General features: G+C 24.1%; 9 protein-coding genes across 9 annotated transcripts; 4 read left to right on the forward strand and 5 right to left on the reverse strand.

The window, feature by feature from the left end:
• Positions 1-148: 148 nt before the first annotated feature.
• Positions 149-2309, reverse strand: DICPUDRAFT_79578 (uncharacterized protein; the record flags this gene model as incomplete). Its single annotated transcript, XM_003288765.1, has 4 exons — positions 149-1105; positions 1189-1417; positions 1484-2112; positions 2232-2309. 4 exons carry the CDS (start codon positions 2307-2309, stop codon positions 149-151), a joined length of 1893 nt encoding a protein of 630 aa, XP_003288813.1.
• A 454-nt stretch (positions 2310-2763) lies between these two features.
• DICPUDRAFT_79579 (uncharacterized protein) lies at positions 2764-3902 on the forward strand (the record flags this gene model as incomplete). Its single annotated transcript, XM_003288750.1, has 3 exons — positions 2764-3246; positions 3306-3480; positions 3574-3902. 3 exons carry the CDS (start codon positions 2764-2766, stop codon positions 3900-3902), a joined length of 987 nt encoding a protein of 328 aa, XP_003288798.1.
• Positions 3903-4117: 215 nt separating this feature from the next.
• Positions 4118-4537, reverse strand: DICPUDRAFT_153091 (uncharacterized protein; the record flags this gene model as incomplete). Its single annotated transcript, XM_003288766.1, has 1 exon — positions 4118-4537. The coding sequence occupies one exon, from the start codon at positions 4535-4537 to the stop codon at positions 4118-4120; it is 420 nt and encodes a 139-aa protein (XP_003288814.1).
• Positions 4538-4752: 215 nt separating this feature from the next.
• DICPUDRAFT_153092 (uncharacterized protein) lies at positions 4753-5743 on the forward strand (the record flags this gene model as incomplete). The annotated part of the gene is made up of 2 exons (XM_003288751.1): positions 4753-5202; positions 5279-5743. The coding sequence occupies 2 exons, from the start codon at positions 4753-4755 to the stop codon at positions 5741-5743; spliced, it is 915 nt and encodes a 304-aa protein (XP_003288799.1).
• A 77-nt stretch (positions 5744-5820) lies between these two features.
• DICPUDRAFT_153093 (uncharacterized protein) lies at positions 5821-9376 on the reverse strand (the record flags this gene model as incomplete). The annotated part of the gene is made up of 2 exons (XM_003288767.1): positions 5821-7663; positions 7743-9376. The coding sequence occupies 2 exons, from the start codon at positions 9374-9376 to the stop codon at positions 5821-5823; spliced, it is 3477 nt and encodes a 1158-aa protein (XP_003288815.1).
• Positions 9377-10158: 782 nt separating this feature from the next.
• On the reverse strand, positions 10159-11564 carry DICPUDRAFT_94744 (thioredoxin reductase; the record flags this gene model as incomplete). The annotated part of the gene is made up of 3 exons (XM_003288768.1): positions 11285-11564; positions 10340-11048; positions 10159-10227 (listed from the first exon to the last, which is right to left on the reverse strand). Exons 1-3 carry the CDS (start codon positions 11458-11460, stop codon positions 10159-10161), a joined length of 954 nt encoding a protein of 317 aa, XP_003288816.1. The 5' UTR covers positions 11461-11564.
• A 1067-nt stretch (positions 11565-12631) lies between these two features.
• On the forward strand, positions 12632-14121 carry DICPUDRAFT_98141 (uncharacterized protein; the record flags this gene model as incomplete). The annotated part of the gene is made up of 3 exons (XM_003288752.1): positions 12632-12734; positions 12829-13496; positions 13570-14121. 3 exons carry the CDS (start codon positions 12632-12634, stop codon positions 14119-14121), a joined length of 1323 nt encoding a protein of 440 aa, XP_003288800.1.
• A 335-nt stretch (positions 14122-14456) lies between these two features.
• On the reverse strand, positions 14457-15605 carry DICPUDRAFT_153096 (uncharacterized protein; the record flags this gene model as incomplete). Its single annotated transcript, XM_003288769.1, has 2 exons — positions 14457-15128; positions 15228-15605. The coding sequence occupies 2 exons, from the start codon at positions 15603-15605 to the stop codon at positions 14457-14459; spliced, it is 1050 nt and encodes a 349-aa protein (XP_003288817.1).
• Positions 15606-16076: 471 nt separating this feature from the next.
• On the forward strand, positions 16077-16939 carry DICPUDRAFT_34623 (uncharacterized protein; the record flags this gene model as incomplete). Its single annotated transcript, XM_003288753.1, has 4 exons — positions 16077-16160; positions 16295-16426; positions 16502-16576; positions 16757-16939. 4 exons carry the CDS (start codon positions 16077-16079, stop codon positions 16937-16939), a joined length of 474 nt encoding a protein of 157 aa, XP_003288801.1.
• Between the last annotated feature and the right edge of the window lie 739 nt (positions 16940-17678).

Genomic DNA, 17678 nt, shown 5'->3' on the forward strand with positions numbered 1-17678 from the left:
GCCCAAATATCTTTCTCTTTCAGCGTAATTGCTTCACTCTTGTTATTTTGTTAGTCCTTTCATGTTGCTAATCTTTGGATTTTAATTTTAATGATCAATATTTTTTATTAATACTTAATAAAAATATTTTATTTGTAAATTAATTTGTTTATTCTTGAGATTCATTGTTATCGTGATTTGAACCTAATAATGGTGAGTCTGATGAAGATTTTGAAACCATTTTATTGATGACATCTTCAAATTGATTATATTCGTCTGAGGAAGGTGAGGAGAATTCGCTAGAGTCAAAGAGAGATAATGAACCGCCTGAATCACCAACTAAAATACGTTTACCATCATTACTCCAGCAAACACGGTTAACGGATCTATTTGAAATTTTATGACGGAAAATTGGAGCTTCTAAATCTTGATTGAGATCCCAAAGAGAAAGCATACCTGAACCATCACCAGTTGAGAATATTGATGGATGAACTGGTGACCATCTAGCATCATATACATAGTCTACATAATCTTCGAATGAGTATAATGGAGTTTCTTTTTTAGATGACCATAATTTAACAGTCCAATCAGTGGATGAGCTGAGGAAGTATTGTGAAAAATCGATGGAACCTTTAGCAGAATGTAAATCAACTGAAGTAATTGGACCAAAGTGACCTTTATAACGTTCGTTCATAACAATTTTATTACCATGACGTGATGCTTGACAAAGAACACCTTCTTCAGTACCAATATAGAATTGACTCATTTCGTTTTCAGGGAATACCAAGGAGGTAACAGCAATTGAAGATGATCCTGATGATGATACAGTTTTGCTTCCTGATGCTTGTGCATTTAATTCAATAGTTTCTGTTGGTGCTGATAAATTTTCTAAACTCCATGAACAAATTTTGGCATCTGTAGAAATTGAAACTAAACTATTTGCATTGGCACTACCAACTACTGCCATACTATATACTGGATGTGTGTGACCAACACTTGAAAGTGGTGTTTTTTGGACTGGTGTGCTTTTAGCACGAGTATCCCAAATTACAATTTGACCTGAGTATGTACCACCAACAATTAATGTTGAATGGTATTTTGAAAAGAATGTTGTCATAACTGGTGACTAATAGTAATAATAATAAAAATAATAAAAATAAAGTTATTAATTTTAATGTTTACAATACATATGTTAATTTAATTACTTACTTGACAATTAAAAACATATTCTGGTTTTTGGAAATAATTATTTATTGACCAAACTAAAACAACACCATCTGGATCATGTGAACCAGCTTCATTTGCAGAGTATGATGTAACGGCTAATTCTGGGTGTTTAGTTGACCAATTAATATCTGTAACTGATCTATGTTTGGTCCATCTTTCATCTTGTAATGTAGCTAATAATTTAAGTTCTTTTGATAATCCTTTATTGTTTCTAAATAGTTTTTAATTGTATATTAGTATTGATTATTATTTATTATTTAAATATAGGTATACTTACTGATCGGCAACTGTATAATCTACTAAAATATCAATAGATTCATCTAAACATAAAGCTCTTTCAATGACTCTAGATGATTTATCAAAGAAAGACTTGAATGATTCAGAATCCAATATTTTTTGTTTTTCAGATTCGTCTAATTCTGGGATAGTGATTTCTGGTTCTTTAGTTTCCTCAGCAACTTCGGCGCTTGAAGAAGCATCAGCAGAGTCGCTACCTTTGCTAATTGATAAGTTTTGCAAATCTTTATTTAATTGTTGTTCCTGTTGTTGTTGTAATAATTGATATTTTGATTTTGATTTATTTGCAGTTTCTAATTCTGGTGTTGTTGGAATTATATTATTTACATCAAGATCAGCAGTTTGAGTTCCTTTTGAATATAATGTAATTTCTTTTGGTGGGATATCATGTTCTATAACTAAACTTTGGATTGAAAGTTTTGGTTTATAAGCTGGTTTAACTGGTTCAGTTGGTTGTTGAGCTACTGGTGCTGGTGTTGGTACCATTTGATCAATTGAACTCATAATTGAATTAAAATCTTCAGCTGGTGTTGGTGGTGCTGTTGTTGTTGCTGTTGTAGTTGGAGATGTAGTTGAAAAAGATGATACATTTCTTGCTTCATTTTTTCTCTATATAATAATAATAATAATAAAATAATAATAATAATAATAATAATGTTTCTATATTAATATATTATTATAACTTTATTTCCAAATCTACATATATTTATATTTATATTCCTAATTACTTTATATTCTTCGAGCTTCTTTCTCATCTCATTTTTTGTTTGCTCTAATTCTTTTTTTCTTTGATCTCTTTCTGACATTTTATTATTACTATATAATCTTTTTTATTATTTTTCTATCGATATCTTTTAATAATTGTAAAGTTGATTAAATATATTATAAAAATATAATAAAAATACTATATAAAGGCGTATTTATATATGTTGATGTGAGTATTGTTATTATTGCTACAATGAAATAATCGAATTTTGTCGCTGTTGTTTCTTTGTTACACAATTGATTTTTTTTTTTTTGAAGTAATTTAAAAAATTTTAAAATTTTTTTTATTTTTTATTTTTTTTTTTTATATTTTTTTTAATTTTTTTTTTTTTTTCAAATTCAAATAAAAATAGTTTAAACATTATACAAAATTGGATAAAATATCCATATTATTTTTTTTTATCATTAATTATATAAAAATGAACTTTTTAATAATAAATATTTTTAAATTCATTTATTTTGAATAAATTTTTTATTTCTTTATTTTTTAAAAAAATGAAGAATTATAACAATTATTTTGATGACCAAACAAATAATAGTATAAATAATAACATTGTTTCAACAAATACAGTTGTATCAAGTTTATTTACAAGTGTATATACACAAAATAATTTAATAAAAAAAGATTTAACAAATCAAAGTGTTAATATCGATTATATACCAAATAATAATATTACCAATAATGATAATAGTATGAAAAATAATAAAAATAAAGAATTAACTGGTGACAATGAAGAGATAATAGATGAGCAGGATAGTAAAAATAATTGTGGCAATAATAATAATAGAAATAATGGCAGGAATGATAATAATGGTAATAATAAAGATGATATTGATCAAAATAACTATAGTTTTTTTGATTTAAAAACCGAGTTTAGTTTTATAAGAAATAATTTAAACACCTTAGAAACAGAAATTTCAAGAAACCAAAACCAAACATTCATTAAACTAAATGAAAATAATGAAAAACAATTACTGGTAATTATATATGATAGTTAAAGAAAAATAAATAAAAAATTTACTAATTATTTTCATAGGATGAATTGTTTGAGTACAAAAAAGAAAATAAAACTATCAAAGAAAATTTAAATTATAATAATAAAAGATTACTATTGCAAGAAAAGTATTTAGAAGAATATAAATCAAGCTTTAAAAGGGTACAAGAGGAAATCATTCAGATCCAAGAAACTTTATATAATTATAAAGGGCTATGTAAATATATTTTTCTATTGTTTAAAAAATTGATTAATTGGTATTTTAACAATAATAATAATAATAATAATACTTTTATTCTTTTTTATTTAGATAGTAAATGTTCAAATATTCAAGAGGTTTTAGAAAAAAATAGAATTTATGAAAATAAAATTATTAAAGATTTAAGAAAAGAAAATATAGAGCTTAAAGGTGAAATTGATAATTTGGGTAAACAAATAAAAGATTTAGTTGAGCAAAACAAACAGCAATTAGTTTTATTACAAGAAAAAGAACAACAGATTAAAACTATGGATCAATCTTTAGACCATTATATGAATCTATCAACGTTATCAACAAATCGTTCAAATGAAGTAATAAACCAATTAGAAGAGCAAATAAAAAAACAAGTAGATTTTTATAACGATAAAAACAAAGTTTAATAAAGTTTTAATAAAGTTTGGTGGTTTATTATTCATAATTGATTTATTTTTTATTTTTTCTTTAAATGGATTTTAACCTTTTTATTAACCAAAATAGCAATTAGGGTTTTTGTAATATTAAAGGTTTCTTTCGACTGATGAAAGTTTGATTCTCAGTGCCATCCTTACATTCCTATGCATGTGGACATTTGGGCGTTATAATTGGTATATAATATTTAATTATTATTATTTTTTTTCTCTTTTTCTTTTTTGCTACCACCCATACAACCTGGGGATTTGTTTACAGATTGATCCATTTCCCATTTTAAAGGTGTTGTAGAATGAATACTTAAAGCATGAACACCATTTTTAAATTCGTCCTTTAATGTTTCATTTATTGATCTATGTTGCGAAATCATTGTTTTTCCATCAAATTCATTGCTGACTATAATTACTTTAAAATGAGTTTCTGAACCACGTGGTACTGAATGCATATAACTTTCATTTATAACTTCGAGGTGGCTTGGTGTGAATTTGTTTGTTAACTTTTCAACAATCGATTTTTTAATAGGCTCTTCAACAATCGTTGAAAAAAATCTTGATGATAAATGTGTTGAAACAGGTTTAAAATTTTTTAATTTAATAATGCTATACATTTTCCCAAAGAAGTAGTAGTAGCTAAAATAAGTATAAACTACACAAATTAGGTTATTGAAAAAATGATTTTATAATAATTATAAAAAATAAAAAAAAATAAAAAAAAAATATTTTTAAAAAAAAATAAAAAAAATTTTATTTTTTATTTCATTTTATTTTTTAAAAATTAATAAAATTCATTTTCATTTAATTAATTTATAAATAGCAAATAATAATGGATGAAGAAGATACAACATCAGATAAAATGAGCATTGATAACTCAAATAAAGAATCAAACAGATCGAGATCAAGAAAATCAACAATAGCCAGAAATACCAATAAATCAATTTTTAAAAAAAATAATAGAAAAAGTAGTAATGGTGATGGAAATGAATCTTTTGAAGACACAAGTTTTGATGATTCAGAGATTGATGATTTTATAAATAATGAAGAGTATGGCGATAATGTTTATGATATTGAGGAAGAAGATGACGATGACGATGAAACCGATGATAGCGATGACGATGAACTGTATCAAATTTCAAGTGAAGACGAGGCAAATATTACATTACAAGAAGAGGATCTCCAAGAAGACGAATTAATCTTACCCGAAGATACACTTATACTTTTAGAAATTTCAGGCGAAGATCCAGGTTTCCTTTTAGATAAGCAATATAGTTTAATTGTAATATACCAATAACACATTTATTAATATTAAAAAATTTCAAGCTAATAATATATTATAATATTTTTATTTACAGGGTTTAGATACACCAAACCCAATTTTAAAAATTGGTGATATATTTTATAGAGGTCAATATGAAGAGGTTTTTGGTACCCAATTATTTTTTAGAAATGTATCAAAAAAAGTAACAACAAGCAATAATAATATAAATAATTTTACTCAAAACACACAACCACCGGGTTATTCAAGCCAAACCTTAGACTCTACTCAACCTTTGGAGTCAAGTGTAAATACCAATAACGACATTGATAATAATAGCAAAAATGAAAATAATGATGAAAACGACTCAATCGAGTTTAATACTAATAAAGATACCCAGCAAACACAGAATTCCCAACAAACCCAAACACAACAACATACCAACTCTAGATATAAAGAAGTTGAATCACTTGTATATATTAACAAAACCTCAAAAAAAATTATCTTTCACAAAATTGAAGTAGAGAAAAAGAAATTAATCTCCAAACCCTCTCATAATTAAATAAAAATACTAATTATAATATTATTTTATTAAAACTTTTATAAAGAAAAATTATACAAATTGACAAAACTTTATTTTTAAATATAATTGTAATCCTCAAATTCATTATCGACTCTTGTTACTACCAATGTTTGATTGGATTCACTATCTTGACTGATTATTGGGAATGAACTTGAGAGTTGAGGTTGTTCAATAATTGCACTTGCTACATAAGCTTCGACACTATTATTATTACTACCATCATCATTATTATTATCTTTATTATTATTATAATTATTATTATAATTATTATAATTATTATTATTATTATTATTATTATTATTATCATTATTATTATCAAATTGGTTATTGTCTTGATTATTGCTATGATTACTATTAACTAAACTATGATCATTTTCAAAAGTACCTTGATTATATAATGATTCATAATCCGTGCTGCTGCTAATTACTGGGTAATCATCGGAATGATTATGAACACTACCAGAAGTACTATACTCTTTAACAATAAATGGTTTTGTGCCTTGGGCTTCTTGTTGACGAATTGATGTGACACTTGATGATGATGCACTAGAATACGAGTTATATAGTCTACCGAGGAAACTAACACTCATATCTTTAACAGATTTGGTGGTTTCTTGAATATTTAATAATTTATCTTTATAGCTTCTAATACTGTCAAAGAAAGAGAAAGCAAATGAATAAATAGCTGACTTTAAAATATAGTTTAGGTGTTCTGAAGCTTCTTTCTTTGGTACACCAGGAAGGAAACGATGGCCAACTACATCTTCTATATATTGCTCATCTATAAGGCCCTCTACTTTTGGCTCCAATCTAGTTAAAAACAAAATTTGATATAAAAAGAATGCATGGTGCTTTCTTAATTCAAGGAACAAACGGACATTTAAGTCATAAAAATCACTCTTCTTCTTTTCGTTTTCTAAGAACTGTTCTTCAAAACTTCTATCATTTCTTACTACATTGAAAAGCTTTGGGTCCATACCTAAAATGAAACCATAGTCGATATGGAATATTTGACAATCTTCGGTAAACATTACATTTTCATTATGTCTATCACCAACACCCAAAAGATGGGTAATGATATTCCAAGTGGCCAATGAACGAGAGAAATTGGAAAAGTTTATATCGTAAGAACCAGTATCGAATAAGAAATTGCTAATCTTTGGATGTTTGCTTTGGATTTCTTTAAGAGTCTTTGATCCTTTAACTGGCTCGATGAAACCATAATGAACACCAGTTGGAATAACACGGTAAACTACTGGTCTCATGAATGGCTCTCTCTTTTTCCTTGAATCGATAGAAGATTTACATGGGTTTGTAGCTAAAAACTTTTCTTGTTTTTCTTTAACGCGGTTGTTATATTGTACAATAAAATCATCCATTAAATAAATTAAATTGAGAATGATTTGATCTTTTCTTAAATCATCTTTCTTAAAGATTAAACCTCTTTCTTCCTCACCGCCAGTAATATCATTGATACATCTGCATACTAAATATAATGGCTTGGTGGCACTATTAAAGACTAAAGATTTACCAACTAAAAATTCAATAATTGTATAATTTGGATTTGTTGGTAACTTTAATAAATTTCCCTTGCATATATTACTTAATTTTGCATTTAAGAAATTGATGTCTGGTTCATTTCTTCCATCCCTGATTATTGGTCTGTGCTGTTGTAATATATATGACAATTCGAATGAAATTTGAATTGACTTTAATAACTCTGGTGAATTGATTGAAAAGAATTTAATTAACTCTGATTTTAATTCTTCATAACGTAAATCGTGAACACCACCTTGGCAATTCTTTAACTCCCATAAAAGGTTGTAAGCAATAGTTGGGTTCTCTTTAGCTCTAGTAAATAAAAATTCTTGTAAATCTGATTTAACGTTTGGTTCATATCTAAATGTTTAGAATTAAAGTGTTAATTATAACAATATGATAAATTTTAAATAAAAATAATAATAATAATAATAATTACCTTAGTAAAAAAGTTAATTGTGGTAAAACATATAAGAGATTTTCCTTTAAACCATTTAATTTTCTTGTTGCATAGTTTCTAATAAATGGATGGGTAACATTTTTATCTAGCAATGGTAAAATATTTAATGGTGAAATTGAATTTTGACATGAACTTGAACACATTAAAAAGTAACAATTCTTTTTATCATCAATATTTTCACAAAGACATTCATCTAAGCTCTTTAATTGTTTTGTTGTTATTGTACTATAGTCAATTGAGCAAAGTAATTTGAGTAACCACAGTGAATGACATTTAAAATCTGTTCTATTTCTCCAAAGTGCCAATTTTTCGAATGGCAAAAGTTTATGAGTTGGGAATTTGTATTGAATCATTCTAATTTCTGATAAATAGATGATGGATGCTCTTCTCCATTGTGGATAAACACTGGCGAATCTTCTTAAAAGTAAAAATTTTAAACCCAATAACTTTAACATAAAGACACCATTGTTGTGTCGCTGTACACCATGAATTTTATGATAACATGAATTGCAAACTCTTGAAGTTTTATTTGAAACAAAACCATAGATATAATCGTTCATACCGTAATAGATTTGTTTTGAAAGGTCACTTGTTTCTACGAAATTTCCGGCACATGAATTACAAAATATCATACCGCATTCTCTGCAATGGTGTCTATTTAAAACACCCATTTTATTACTACATCCATAACAAGTTGCTGATTTGTGTAATGGTAAAGTTGGTTTTCTTGGATCCAATAATTGAACAATATCAGGGGGATATTGATCTTTTGGATTGCTTGGTGAAGTTGGTTGTTTTTCTTCTAGTTGGAAATTATAATATGACTTGTCAACCATTGAATTGTATAAATAATTTTTGGTTGAAACTATATATGGGTTATGATTTGAAAATGCATTCTCTTTAGCAATAATCTCTTTTTCAGATTGAATAAACTCCTCTCCATAATCACCAAAATATCTTTGAGCTTGCTCTGGTGAGCAGAATTTCTCCAAATTGCTCTCCAAACTTTTTCTGTAAGCCTTGATTAAATAATTATCTATTATATCAAAATATTTTGCCAATAATACCATTTTAATTAGCTTTGGACCATTACCTTCTAGTGATAAGTATGACTTTGTATGAACACTATTCTGTAAACCAGGTTGTGGTGGATCTCTTCCCATAAACAATAATTTTTTATTAACCTTTGATAATTTAAAACTTCCATACCAATTATTGTTTTCATTTGTAAAAGATATTTTTAAAAATGGTGATTCTTTTTTATTATTGTTGTTGTTATTATTTTTATTGGGATCTTGTTGTTGTTGTGATTCATTATATTTGTTATATTGATATTCTTGGAATTTACAAAATTGGTGAAGAGAATTTATAAACTGCAATACAAGTTCGAAATCTTCAAAGGTTGCTTCAATATCTTTTGGTGGTGAAATAATAACAACACTTGTATTTGGATTATTGGTGATTGCTAAATCTACTTCAGTTTGTAATAATATTGAATATTTAATTGCTACTAATGGTGATGGTGTTTTAATTTCGTGTTGTGTACCATTTATTAAAAAATAAATTTTTAAATTTTGTGGTACTGTTAAAACTTTTTTATTATAATGTGCCATAATTTGTGATATTTTATTATTTTTTTTTTTTTTTTTTTATAATCTATTATTTATTTAGTTGATTGCTTTTTTTTTTATAATGTAATTTATCTATAAGTTTACTACTACTTTATTATTACTATTATTATTATTATTATTACTATTACTATTTTTATTATTACTTTGCTGAGATATTTTTTAATGTGGTTTGAAATAAAAAAAATTAAAAAAAAAAAAATTAAAAATAATAAAAAAATAAAAAAATAAATTAAATTAAAAAAAAATAAAAGAAATTATATCGATATATAATGTGTGTTTATTATTATTATTTATACAAATTTTTAAAAAAAAAAGATATTTATAATATTTATTATTATTTGTTTATATTAAATTAATTTTATCATAAAAAAAAAAGGCTATTTAAATAGAAAAAATTAATAAGTTTTTTAAAAAAAATAAAAAAAAATAAAAAAAAAAATTAAATAAAATTTTATATAAAAATAAAATATTAAATATTTAAGTGTAAACTTATTTTGGTGAGATTTCCTGAAAAAAATAACAACTTCAACAGCGATCCATAAAAAAAAAATAAACAAAAAAAATTTTATATTAAAAATTCAAAATTCATGTACTTAATAACTTATTATGGTGTTGTAATATAAAAAAAATCCTTAAGTATTGTATTTTGGTAAAGTGCGATTTATTATTTGAAAGTCTGTTTAAAAAAACCTAATCAAAAAAAAAAAAAAAGGATATAAATAAATTTAAGTTTTTTAATATATTTTATTTTATAATTTTGAGTTTCAATGGGAGAGATAACGTTCACAATCTAAAGCGGCCATACATCCTGAACCAGCAGCAGTAATAGCTTGCTAAAATAATCGAAAAAAAAAAAATTTTTAAAAGTAAAATTATGAATAATAAAAAAAACCAAGTTAGTAAAAAATTATTAAAAATGTAAATAAATAAAAAAAAAGAACTTACTCTATAAATTTTATCTTGAACATCACCACAAGCGAAAACACCTTCAACAGATGTTTTGGATGAACCTGGAACAGTTTTGATATAACCAGTTTCATCAACATCGAGTTGACCACCTAAGAAAGAGCTATTTGGGGTGTGACCAATAGCATAAAAGAGACCTTGAGCTTCAAGATCAGATTTTTCACCAGTTTTAACGTTTTCAATACCAACTGCATTAACTTTATCATCACCTTTAATTTCGACTAAAACGGTATCCCAAAGAACATTGATCTTTGCATTGTTTTTAACTCTTTCTTGCATAGCTTTACTGGCACGCATGGTATTACGACGAACTAACATTGTAACTTTTGAGGCAAAATGGGTAAGGAAAGTAGCTTCTTCAGCAGCAGTATCACCACCACCAACTACGACTAAATGTTTATTTCTATAAATTGGGAGAGCACCATCACAAACAGCACAGGCTGAAACACCTTTACTCCAAAACTTTTCTTCACCTGGTACACCCATTCTCTTGGCGGTAGCACCGGTAGCGAGAATAATTGATTCTGTTAAAATTGGTTTATCTTCTTCATCTTCAACAAAAACTTTGAATGGTTTTGATTTTAAGTCTACTTTAGCAATAGTTTTAGTTTCGATTCTAGTACCACATTTTTCATTTTGTTCTCTCATTTTATCCATTAATTCTTGACCTGAAATATCAGTTGGGAAACTAATTGATCATTAATCAAAATTAAATCATTATTAATCAGTATTATTATTAGTGATTATTATTATTATTATTATTATTATTATTATTATTATTATTATGTATTATTTATAATTATTAATAATTATTAGGGATTATTAATTATTATTATTATTATATAAAAAAAAAAAATGAAAAATGATTTATTAGTATTTCTGCGCTATAGTTTAAAAAATATATATATATATAAATGTATATACCCTGGGAAATTTTCAATTTCAGTAGTAGTAGTTAATTGACCACCAGCAGCAACACCTGCAGCCATAAAACCTTCAAACATTAATGGATTTAATTTAGCTCTACCAGCATAAATACCAGCAGTGTGACCAGCTGGACCTGAACCAATAATAACAACTTTTTCTACGTTAGTTGACATGTTTCTAATGAATATATATTTATTGTTATTTGTTTTTGATGATAATGCAAAGTTGTTATTTAATGATGTAATATTATAAAAATTATTTTTGTTAATTAATTTTCTAAACATAATAATTAAAAATTATGAAAAAAAAAAAAAAAAAATTTGGCGAGTGAAAATATTTTTAAATTTTTAAAAAAAAAAAAAAATTATAAAAAAAATAAAAATTTAAATATTTATTTTTTCATATTTACTCACCAAAAGGAATATTGGAGAATTATGTGGAATGATAGAATTTTAAAATGGTTTAAATATTAACATTTTATATATAAACTCTATATATCAAAAAAAAACCATAGTGTTTGTGTATAAACTTTAATGTAGTATACTATTTTATATTCTATATTTTTCATTCCATGTTCTCTTATTCTCTATGGGGTCGCACTCTATAAATACATCCACAAATTCCTTTTGAAATATTTATTTTTTAATTAAATATTTAATATTTATTTAAAGTAGGTACATTTGTTTCTTAAATAAGAAATTTATGTTTATTTTTCTTTTTAAAAAAAAAAAAAAAAAAAAAAATAAAATTATTAACCATTTTTTTATTTTTCGAATTTCATCAGCAAAACTAAAATAAAAATAATAAATGGTTTGTAATTAAAAATATTTTTAATTAAAAAAAAAAGTTAATTCTATTCTATTTTTAAATTCCGTTCTATAAACTAATTTCTATTTTTAAATACCCCATAAAGAAAAATGCATAATCACACCACATCATTTTTTTATTTTTTTCTTTTTTTTTTTTTTTTTTTTTTTAAAATCTTATAATTAAACAATGGATGGACCTTTCAAAGAGATACAAAATTGTTTTTAAATTAAATTACAAAGATATTTATCCAATTCAAAAAAAAAAAAAAACGAAAGTAAAAAAAAAAAAACGAAAGCAAAAAGCTTTGTAAAAAAAAATTTTATTTTTTTTAATTTTTATTTTTTTTAAAAATTTTTTAAATTATTAACTTTTTTTTATTTTTTTTTGTTTTTGTCTTTATACCCACTAGTTAACACACACAATACTCAAAGTAATAATATAATTTATTATTATTTTTTTTTCAAATTTTTTGATTAAATTTTTTCACACTACAGTTAAAATTAATATTAATTACTAAAGAAGAAAAATAAAAAAATGATTAGAAATGTTTTATCATCAAAGTTAACTTTAAATAAAGTATCAAGTGCTGGTTTTCAAATAAGAAATATTGCATCACTTAAAAGTGAAGTTAAAAAAGGTAATTATTCAATTAGTATAAATAAAAAAAATAAAATAAAATAAAAATAAGTAAAATTTTATATTAATATAAATTATTTTTAAAACTATAATAGGATTATTTGAAGAGTTATTCCCATTGGCTACCAAAATTGATCCAACCTCAAGTTCATTTATTGCAATTGAACCAATTGAAGGAACCAGTGTCAATGGCACACTTTTTGTAGATAAAAAAACAGAACTCAATAGTTTATATGGATCAAATTTAAAGGTACCAAAGAAAGGCGCACAAGATAGAGTTGATCTCTTAGTTTCAAGCAATGAAGATAAATTGGAAATGTTTGATTCTATTAGTAGATCAGCTTTAGAGAGATCTGATGACTTTAGAGAAGATATGGATTTCCACCATAGACAAATATACCAACTTACTCCATCAGATTTTGAAGAGATGGAGATTAGAAAAAAGAAAAAAGAATTACACAAACAAGAGTGCTTTGATGAATATATTAAACATCTCGCTAAACACCATGAGAAACCAAACCACTTGTCATTTATTATAACAGAAACATTAAATATTACCAACGAACAAATTATAAATACCCTTCAAGAGTCAATTGAACATCCAATTTCCTCATATTCAATTAAAAGATCAAAAGATAGAACTTATTTTGGTAAAAAGATGTCAACAATGGTTTCAATTATATTAAATAGTGAATATGACGATTTGACTGTTGATAAAGACGTATATTATAAAAGATTTTTAAATTTTGGTATAATTTTTAATGTATGTATAAATAACACACACACCCACTCTAACAGTTTAATATTAGTTACTAATATAGCTTACAATTATATAGGGTGAAAGACATCATGTTATTAAATCAAGTGGTATTAAAACAATCGAAATTAGAATCAGCGATGATGCTGATGAAAAAATTATAAGAGAAATATATAGCAAAGAATTTAATGAAAATTGCAACGACCCAAATTATATGAAATTATCAATAGCAGAAGCTTCTTACAATCCATTTGAAATGTCACCAAAAAAACATATTGGCTATTGCAATCTCACATTCCCAACTCATCTTCAAGCCATCAAAGCATTTGAATTCAGTAAAACTTTAACAATAAATGGTAAACAAGCAAGACCAAATCTTAGTAGATATATTTTTGCCGATAACTCTGCATCATCACTTTTAATTAAATCTTTAGAAAGAAGAAAAGCAAAACAAGGTCAAGAAATTGAACACATGAGAAAAATGATAGATATAAAAGAAAAAGTTAAACTATTAGAAAAAAATTTAATGGAAATTAGAAAAAGAACACAAGCCAATAATAATAATAATAGTGGGGAAGAAAATGATAGTAGCAATAATAATAATAATATTTTAAAAAAAAGATTAATGTAAATTCCTTTTTTTTTTTTTTTTTTTATAAATAAAATTAATTAATTATTTATATGATAAATTTAATCAGTGTCTTTATTTTTTAAATTTTTTTTTTTTTTTTTAAATCAAAAAATAAAGTGGGGTAAAAAATTAAATCATAAAAAAAGAATATTATAGTTTTGTTTTTATAGTTTTATTTTTTAAAGTTTTATTTTATTTATTACTTTTTTGTTTTTTTAAAATAAAATCTGATGCATCTGTGGATTCGGTATCTTTTCTTTTATTCTGTTGTGATTAATATAAAAAAAATGGTTAGAATTTTGCTATTGGGGTTTTTTTTTTTTTTTTTTTTTAAATCAACTTACATTTTTTAAATTATTCTTTAAATTATTAAGAGTATCGCTAACATTGGTTTTGGTTGATTCGTTTTTATTTCTTTGTTTTTCTTCTGGTGCAATTGATAATTTCATTCTTTCTTCTTGTCTCTTATTTTCAGATTCGACATGTTTAGCTTCTCTTTCTTTTTCTTTTAATTTACGTTTCTTTTCTTCACTGAGGAAATATTCACCAGAAGCCATAGCAATATCCTCTTTTCTTGGTAATTGATCTTGAGCAAATGGAGCTGCGTCTCTGTCTTTCTTTTTCTTTTGTACTTTTTTCTTTTTGTTTTGATTTTTCTTTTTAAATTGTGGTAAAAATTTATCCCATGATTCAGCTTTTAATGATTCATCTTTTTCTAATTCTCTTTTAATCATTAATTCTTTAATATTATAAATTGGATGGATATTCTTCATACAATCCTCGACGATTTTACGTACTTGGAGTAAACCTTGCCATGGTCCAATACATGATACTGTGTTACCTTGAACTAAAACATAACATTTAGTTAAAAGTTCGATGGCTTTTAATGTTGAACCATCTGGGCCTACTAAACGTTGTCTTCTCTTTACAAATCTTTCTTTATTTCTAACAAAACCACCAATTTTAATAACCTCACAATTATAATCATCCAACATAATCTTTTGTGCCTATTAATGTAATTTATATATATATATGGATTTATTTTATTAGTATGCAGGTTTAATATTATGATATAATAATGAATGAATAATTGTATCAATATTTACATGTTCAAATGGTACAGATCTTGAAAGTAATTTAATTAAATCTCTTGCTTTTAAAATTGCAACTGGATCCCAGCATTTTGATGTGGTAGTGGTTGTCATTGAACCTTCAATTAAATCTAATTTACATTCAATACCATGATCTTTGAGGAGGTTTTCAACCAATTTCCAAATCTCTTGAAGATACTTTTCTCTATATTTTGGGAATAATGTTGCAAATGAACTTTCATCATAGAGTACACGTTTTGGTACATCCTCTCTTTTTAATGCTAATGGTTTCCATGGGTCGACACCTTTTGGAATTTCTAAATCTTCTCTTTCTTTTTTCTTTTTATATTGTTTTTTATTTTCTGTATTATCGTTATTTTCAACTTCTGACATTTTTCAATAGTTATTTATTTATGACAATATATATATTTAAAATGATTATTGATAAAATAAAAAATAAAGAAATGATAAAAGTGTGTTGTATTTTGTCGTTTTTATAATTAAAAAAAAATTTTAAAAAAAAAAAAAAAAGAAAAAAAACGAAAAAAAAAAATAAAAAATTTTTTTTTAATTTTTTTTAATTTTTTTTATTTTTTCAAAAAATGAATATAAACTATTAATTTTTTAATTTTGATTCTTAAATAATCTAAATTTACAAATCAAATTAAACTTAATTAATGATCATTTAAATAATTAAAATAAAATTCAGCAAATTGATTGAAATTAATCAAATAATTTTTTTTTTTTTTTATTTTTAAATTTTTTAAAATTTTCATTTTTTTTTTTTTTAAAATAATTTTTTTATTTTTTTCAATTTTATAAAATATTTATTAATTTTTTCATTAAAAAAGATTATACAATAAAATGGCAGAACCAGCCCAACAACAAGTTAATTTAGCTACATTATCACTTGAACAGTTACAACTTGTTCGTGAACAAGTCGAAGAAGTATGTGGATAGCAGTAGTTTTATATATAAATATTTGTGATGGCACTATATAGCCATTTTTTTTAAATCTACAATTCATTTCAATGACCAAAATTAATTATTAACTCACACATATATTAAATCTAATATAATAGGAAATTCAACAACTTTCAGAATCAATTCAACAACTTAGACATGCATCAAATAAATATTTAGAAGCCAAAGACGCAATGGGTGGATTAAAAGGTACAGAAGGAAAAGAAATTCTTGTTCCATTAACTTCATCGGTATTTATCAAATAGTGTTATATAAACACAAGAAACATAAAGCTAATTCTATTTATACATTTACCTACTATTCAGATATATATTTCAGGTAAAATAAATGCAAATGAAAAAGTTTTAGTAGATATTGGTACAGGTTATTTTGTTGAAATGGTAATTAGATGATATATTTTTATAAAATAATTGAAAATGGGGTTTATCAATAACAATGATATTAATAATAAAACAATAATAATAATAATAATAATAATAATAATAATAATAATAATAATAATAATAATAATAATAATAATAATAATAATAATAATAATAATAATATTTTAATTTTTTTAGGGCATTGATCAAGGTCAAGGTTTTTCAACTAGAAAAGTTCAATTAATCCAAGAACAAGTTAATAAAGTTCAACAAGCCATTACTATTAAAAGACAAAATTTAGATCAAATTATGCAAGTTGCACAAGGTAAACTTGCTTTATATAAACAACAACAAGCACAAGCACAACAAGCTGAAAAATAATAAATAATAATTAGGAAAAAAAAAAAATAAAAAAAAAAGAAAAAAGAAAAAAAATTTTAAAAAATATACTATAGTTTTATAGATTTTATAAAACTAATATTGTGGTTTTTTATATTTGGAATGACCATAAATAGTCACCATTACTTTTATTTTAATTGTTTTTTTATTGCTTTTTTTTTTTTCTACATAATCTATTATGATTTCTTTACCTAATAATAAAATGGAATTGGTGTTGGTAAATAAAATGAAATTCACTACAAAAGTGTTACAGCTATAATGGTTACTACATACTTTATACACAGTTGTTATTAAAAAAAATATAAATTTTATATAATTATTGTCATTTGTTATAATTTAGTTATCTTTTTTGTTGGCAGAAACTACAACAGATGGGGTAACAACATAGTGATAATAAACAACTAAAAGGAAAATTGCAGCACCTAAAGTATTGGCTAATAAAGTTAATTGGGTGTCTGTGATCATTCTTTTATATATAAATATTTATAAATCTAAATAATTTTTTTATAAATTTTTTCTAAAAATTAAAAAAAAAATTAAAAAAAAAAAATTGAAAAAAAATAAAAAAATAAAATTTTTGAAATACAAAAAAAAAAAAAAAAATAAATATAAAATGAAATGAAAAATAGAATGATGATATTAGATTTTTAAAAAAAAAAGAGTTTTATTTTTAAATAAAATAATAATTATATATTATTATATTATTATTTTCATTTTTAAA

The sequence above is a fragment of the Dictyostelium purpureum genome (genome assembly GCF_000190715.1).
Source record: "Dictyostelium purpureum unplaced genomic scaffold DICPUscaffold_148, whole genome shotgun sequence".
In the NCBI taxonomy this organism is placed as follows: domain Eukaryota; phylum Evosea; class Eumycetozoa; order Dictyosteliales; family Dictyosteliaceae; genus Dictyostelium; species Dictyostelium purpureum.